This window comes from Monodon monoceros, unplaced genomic scaffold (genome assembly GCF_005190385.1).
Source record: "Monodon monoceros isolate NGI ecotype Baffin Bay Population unplaced genomic scaffold, NGI_Narwhal_1 Super_Scaffold_13, whole genome shotgun sequence".
NCBI lineage: Eukaryota > Metazoa > Chordata > Mammalia > Artiodactyla > Monodontidae > Monodon > Monodon monoceros.
The window spans coordinates 13,908,122-13,914,310 of record NW_021703769.1 but is presented as its reverse complement, the minus strand read 5'-3'; the positions used below and the strand labels follow the sequence as shown (position 1 = coordinate 13,914,310).

General features: G+C 51.8%; 1 protein-coding gene across 1 annotated transcript in view; it reads left to right on the top strand.

The window, feature by feature from the left end:
- The first annotated feature begins 3,094 nt into the window (after positions 1 to 3,094).
- The window catches only part of SLC2A10 (solute carrier family 2 member 10), a 9,737-nt gene continuing 6,642 nt past the window's right edge, over positions 3,095 to 6,189 (top strand). The window contains exons 1-2 of the mRNA XM_029221880.1: positions 3,095 to 5,135; positions 5,558 to 5,680. Coding sequence (XP_029077713.1) covers positions 3,755 to 5,135; positions 5,558 to 5,680 — 1,504 coding nt within the window. The 5' untranslated portion in view covers positions 3,095 to 3,754. The remainder of the gene's footprint in view (positions 5,136 to 5,557; positions 5,681 to 6,189) is intronic.

Sequence of the window (6,189 nt, the reverse complement as noted above, 5' to 3'; positions counted from 1 at the left end):
GAGGCTGGTGTGGCTGGAGCCCAGTGAAGGGAGGCAGGTCCTACAGGGCCTTGAAGGCCACTCTCAGGACATTGGCTTTTTTTCAGAGTGAAGTGGGAGCCTTGGAGGGCTCTGAGCAGAATTATGTGGTCTGACTTGGGCTATCGTAGGATTCCTCCAGCTGCTCTAGAGCAGTAGATTAAGTTCAAATGTATCTGACACAGTCCTGGAATGGGACGTGGAGATACCGCCCTGGACCCTGACTCAGTCATTTGTTCACTCAGTAGAAGCTTTATTGAGCCCATCTTGGGTGTCAGGGTGGGGCTGGAGCCCTGGAGGCACAGAGACAGTAAGTCTCTGTCCCCATCCTGCTCAGTTCTATAAGGTAAACACATCACTTATTCAATTACTTGGTGTGAGCAAATGCAGGAGAAAGCAGAATTGGTTGGAAGTGAAAAATATGACTTGGAAAGTTGAGGAAGACGTACAGGAATTAGAGATTCCCTCAAACTAGCTTAACCTAAAAAAAAAAAAAAAAAAAAGAGTGGGGTGTTATTTATTGGTCACTGAAAAGTCCACAGCTTCAGGCATGGTTGGATCTAGGGGCTCAGGCAGTGTTGTCAGGAATCCCTCCCAAGGGGAGATGGCCCCCAGCTGCTCTAGGCAGGTAAACTACCAGCTCAGTACCCCAAGTAAGCAAACACCCTGGACTGGACTGGCTCTCACTGGCTCAGGTTCAGCCACGTGACGTTCACCACTGTCCAAGGCCGGGGAACCTGCTGGCTGATCAGATCTGGGTCATGGACACACCTCTGGAGCTGGATGGTGGGGGTGGAGTAGGGAGGTCATCTCTACCCCAGATCCGGAGGCAGAGTTGAAGACGGGACAGGGAAGGGCAGCTCCCCACAGAGCCGGCGAGACTGATGCCAAATAACAGACGTGTATTATCAGAGGCCCCCCGGGATAAGGATGAGTGGGCATTTGGGAAACACGGGTGGAGCAGGAGAGGGAGAGGAGGCACATGCAGAGGCAGAGCGGCATGAAAATCTACGGTGTGTGCCGGGAACCAGTGTTTGCAGGGTGTGTTGGAGAGGTGGGGACGGGGGTGGGGAGGAGAGGTGGCCAAGGAGTTGGGCTGGGGCCACCAGCTTGTGAAGGGCCTGGGAGGTCATGCTAAGGAGTTAGGACTTAATGGAGCATGTGGTGGGAGCCTTGGAAAGCTTAAGGAAGAGAATCCTCTTCCCCCATCTTTCTAGCGGCCCTGACTCATCTGAGGCTGTCCTTCACAGCTCCATGGGTCAGTAGCACTTCACCACGCTTTGTGACTTGGGATTTTCCTGAGAACTTTATTTCCCCTCCACATCTGCCCCCTATGCCCCTGCTCTCTCTCACACCCCACCTATCTCTGATCGGCCCTTCTTGCTTGAAGTCAATCCAGCAAAGCTCTTAAGTGCATGGGTTTGGGAATCAGATGGGTCAGCGTCTGAGTTCTGATCCTGTTGCTTCCCAGCTGTGAGAACACTCTGAGCCTTAGTTTTCCCATCTGTCAAATGGGGATAATTGTAGCAGTACCACCTAGAGTTGTTACGAAGATAAATTGAGAGAAGGCACCTAAAGTCTTTGCAGAGAGGAAATACTCCATCAATGACACTTGTTATTATTACTGTTTGATCTCACTTTTATTTTTGCTGTTCTGCTCTTACCACTGTGACCTGAACCTGTCCTGCTGCATTTTCCAGCAGAACCCGTGGACAGTCAGCTTTGCCTGTGAGCCCTTTGGCTGGGTTCCCATTCACCTCAAGAAGAGCCCAGGAAATGGCAGAAAAATTCTGTGTTTTCACTTGATTGCCTCACGTGGCCTGGAAGAACCTTCCCTTCTGGCAGTAAACTCCAGAAACCGAGGGAGGTGGGGCAGAGGGAGGTGAAGAAGGGGCAGGACCTGGGCAGCATAATCTCCCCAGAGTATTTACTGATGGTCATGAAGAGGAAGGACAAGGCCAGCCAGGGAATGGTAGGAGGCTATTCCCTGGGGGGCAGAGGTGATGGGGAGAAAGGTGAGCAGAAAGTGGGGAGTGATTCCTCTACCCATGAAACTCCTCCCCGCTGCACAAAAATTGCCTAACATAGATGGAGCGAGGCAGAAGTAAGAGAACAGGGTGAAATCTTATTATGCCAAGGTATAATAATGGAGTGGTTAAGGGCAGGGATTGTGGAGCCAGACCACCTGGCTTTGAATCTAGACACAGCTACTCACTACTCTTGACCTTAGGCAAGTCTCTGATGATCAGTTTACTCATTCATAAATAATACAAAAGCCCACCTCATAAAGTTGTGGTGAGAATTAAATGAGCTATTACACTAAAAGTGCTCAAAGCAGTGCCTGGTCCAGATCAAACACTCCATAAATCTGGCTATAATGTTATGAATGTTCTTGTCAGGTCCAGGTGGGGATGGGTGAGACAGATACATCTGGATTACTCCTGACGCTTCCAGAAATATTTGTTTATGTATGTGAATTAAAAATTAAGAGCAACCCGTTTAACTGCTCTGCCAATATGGTAGCTGCTGGCCACATGTGGCTATTTTCACACTTAATTAAAATTAAATATAAATTAAAAACGCAGTTCCTTAATCACATTGGCCACATTTTATTTTACTTTTTTTAAATGTGGCTTCCATTATTATTAATATATTTCTTCATTTACTTAATCCAAGAATACACAGAAAGTAGTTTTATTTTTTTAATATTTATTTATTTGGTTGCATGGGTCTTAGTTGTAGCACACGGGCTCCTTAGTTGTGGCAGGTGGGCTCCTTAGTTGTGGCTCCAGGGCTCTTTAGTTGCAGCTCACCGCCTCCTTAGTTGTAGCATGTGGGCTCCTTAGTTGCGGCTCAGGGGCTCCTCAGTTGTGGCAGGCGAACTCTTAGTTGCGGCATGTATGGGGGATCTAGTTCCCTGACCAGGGATCGAACCCGGGCCCCTTGCAATGGGAGCGTGGAGTCTTAAACACTGGACTGCCAGGGAATTCCCTTCTCTGCCTTTTTTTTTTTTTTAAACGACATCCATCACCACCTGAAATTATATTATATATTAATTCATTTATCATTTGCCTTTTTCTACTAGAATGTCAGATCTTTGAAAACACCATTGTATTGCCAGCCCCAAGAACACTGCCTGGTGTGTTGTAGATGCCAGATAAATTTTGGAATGATTGGATGGATGCATGAATAGATGGGTGTGTGTCTGGGTAAATAAGGGATGGAATACAAAGATGGGTGGATAGATGGATCAAAAAATGGATGGATGTTTGGGTGAATTAAGGGGAAGATAAATGGGCCAATGAATGGATGAAAATGTGGTGGATGGAGTAGATAGATGGATGGAGGAGTGAATGATGAAGGGCTGGGTGGATAGATTGATTAGTAAATAGATGGGTGAATGAATGGAGTGGATGGATGAAGAAAGAAGTGGCTGGGTAGATGGATGGATGGATGAATGGGTGAAGTAGATGGACAGAAGGAAGGATGGAGGGAGAAATGGATGAAGGAAGAAGTGGATGAATGGATGGATGGATGGAGAGATGGATGGAATGAAGGAAGAAGTGAACGAATGGGTGGATGCATGCATGCGTGGGTATGTGGATAAATGGGTGAATGGATGGATTAGATAGTTGGAAGGATGGACGGACAAAGCAAGAAGTGGTTGAATGGATGATGGATGGATGGATGAATAAATGAATAGATGGATGGGTGTAGTAGAAGGATACATGAATAGATGGAGAGATGGAGGGGTGGACAGAGGGAGAGGAGGTTGGGTGGATGCTCTGGCAGGAAACATTCTGGACTCTGTCCCTGTTACTTTTGTTTTCCAGGCCGACCCTCACTCTTCCTGGCACTGTGTGCCTCTGTGTCTTTGCTGGGTGGCCTGACCTTTGGCTATGAACTGGCAGTCATATCGGGTGCCCTACTGCCACTTCAGCTTGACTTTGGGCTAAGCTGCTCGGAACAGGAGCTCCTGGTGGGCAGTCTGCTCCTGGGGGCTCTCCTTGCCTCCCTGGTAGGGGGCTTCCTCATCGACCGCTATGGCAGGAAGCAAGCCATCCTCGGGAGCAACTTGGTGCTGTTGGCAGGCAGCCTGAGCCTGAGCCTGGCCAGCTCCCTGGCCTGGCTGGTCCTGGGCCGCTCAGTGGCTGGCTTTGCCATCTCCCTCTCCTCCATGGCCTGCTGTATCTACGTGTCAGAGCTGGTGGGGCCACAGCAGCGGGGAGTGCTGGTGTCCCTCTACGAGGCAGGCGTCACCGTGGGCATCCTGCTCTCCTATGCACTCAACTACGTGCTGGCCGGTGCCCTCTGGGGCTGGAGGCATATGTTTGGCTGGGCCACTGCGCCTGCTCTCCTGCAGTCCCTCAGCCTCCTCCTCCTGCCCCCTGGTACAGTTGATGCTGCAGCCCACAGGGACCTCATCCCCCTCCAGGGAGGCGAGGCCACGAAGCTGGGCCTGGGGAGGCCAAGATACTCCTTCCTGGACCTCTTCAGGACCAGGGATAACATGAGAGGCCGGACCATGGTGGGGCTGGGGCTGGTGCTTTTCCAGCAGCTAACAGGGCAGCCCAACGTGCTGTGCTACGCCTCCACCATCTTCCATTCAGTCGGCTTCCGTGGGGCCTCCTCGGCTGTGCTGGCCTCCGTGGGGCTTGGCGCCGTGAAGGTGGCAGCCACCCTGACCGCCATGGGGCTGGTGGACCGAGTGGGCCGCAGGGCCCTGTTAATCGCTGGCTGTGCCCTCATGGCCCTGTCGGTCAGTGGCATAGGCCTTGTCAGCTTTGCTGTGCCCATGGACTCAGGCCCAAGTTGCCTGGCCGTGCCCAATGCCACTCGGCTGTCAGGCTTCCCTGTTGACTCTGGCCTGCCCAGTGGCTTGGCCCCGCCTCTGCGGCCAATGACCGACCAGAGCCCAGGGCGGCCAGTCTTGTCAACCTCTGAGAAAACCAAGCCTCATCCGGGAGCTGGGGACCCCACTGCCCTTCCTCTGCCAGCCTTAAGCATCGTGCCCGCTGCACCCCCTTCTCCTGCCCCTGAGCATGCCCTGCTGCACTGGACCGCACTGGTCTGCATGATGCTGTTTGTGAGCGCCTTCTCCTTTAGCTTTGGACCAGGTAAGTGGGAGTTCTCTTGCAGGTAACTCTGGAGCCTTCCACCTCTCCTAGTGGGAAGCCTGGGGACCGAATCCATCAGGGTCTCAGAGGGACTAGAGGTGGCTTGACCATGAGAACAATGAACTCAGATTTCAGGGCTCCTTGCTTCTCTGAAGGTACTTCTTCTGAGGGCAGAGGCCTAATTTATGTTTGTAATATTTTCTTTCTTATAAAGGCCCCTAAGCTTCAGGCCTCATAAAACCAGAATGTGCCCCTGGATAGCTCACTCAGAAGGGTTTTAGCTGGAAAGGAATTTAATGAATAGGGTGACCAACCATCCCAGTTTGCCCAGGACACTGAAAGTCGGATGTCCCGGGAAACCCCTCAGTTTTCTGGGCAAACCCAGCTGCAGCCTAAGAGTCCTCCCTGCTCTCCTGTCCTAGTGACCTGGCTTGTCCTCAGCGAGGTTTACCCCGTGGAGATCCGAGGGCGAGCCTTTGCCTTCTGCAACAGCTTCAACTGGGCTGCCAACCTCTTCATCAGCCTCTCCTTCCTTGACCTCATTGGTGAGTCCTCTGACCTAATCCCTTGGCCCGGTTCCTTTAAGATCCAAAAACAACTGCCTCCAGACAGAGCCTGGGCCTCCATATCGTCCAGGTATAAGTCACAGAAAACCCCAGAACGCCAGGGAAGGGTCTCTGAGACGCTGAGGAAGCTCCTGACCCAAGGCCAGTGGTCATCGATGCCAAAGTGGGCGGGGCTCCTTCCCTGCAGGGCCCCAAGGCACAGTTCTTAGGGTTTAGTTATTTTCCCATTTCCTGCACCCAAGTGTTTCCTCTTCAAAGGAGGAGCCCTGGGGGACTGTGAGAAATACTGGTAGAAGAACCCACCCACCATGCCTGTCTGCCATACACAGTCTCTGGGAATCCAAGCTCCTCCCTGGTGCCTCAGTCTTCAAGCATCCCCTTTATGTGGGATGAATGAGTGAGAAAGAGAGAGGAAGGAGGGAAGGAAGGAAGGGAGGGAAAGAGGGAGGGAGGGAGGGAGAGAGGGGAGGAGGGAGGGAGGGAGGGAG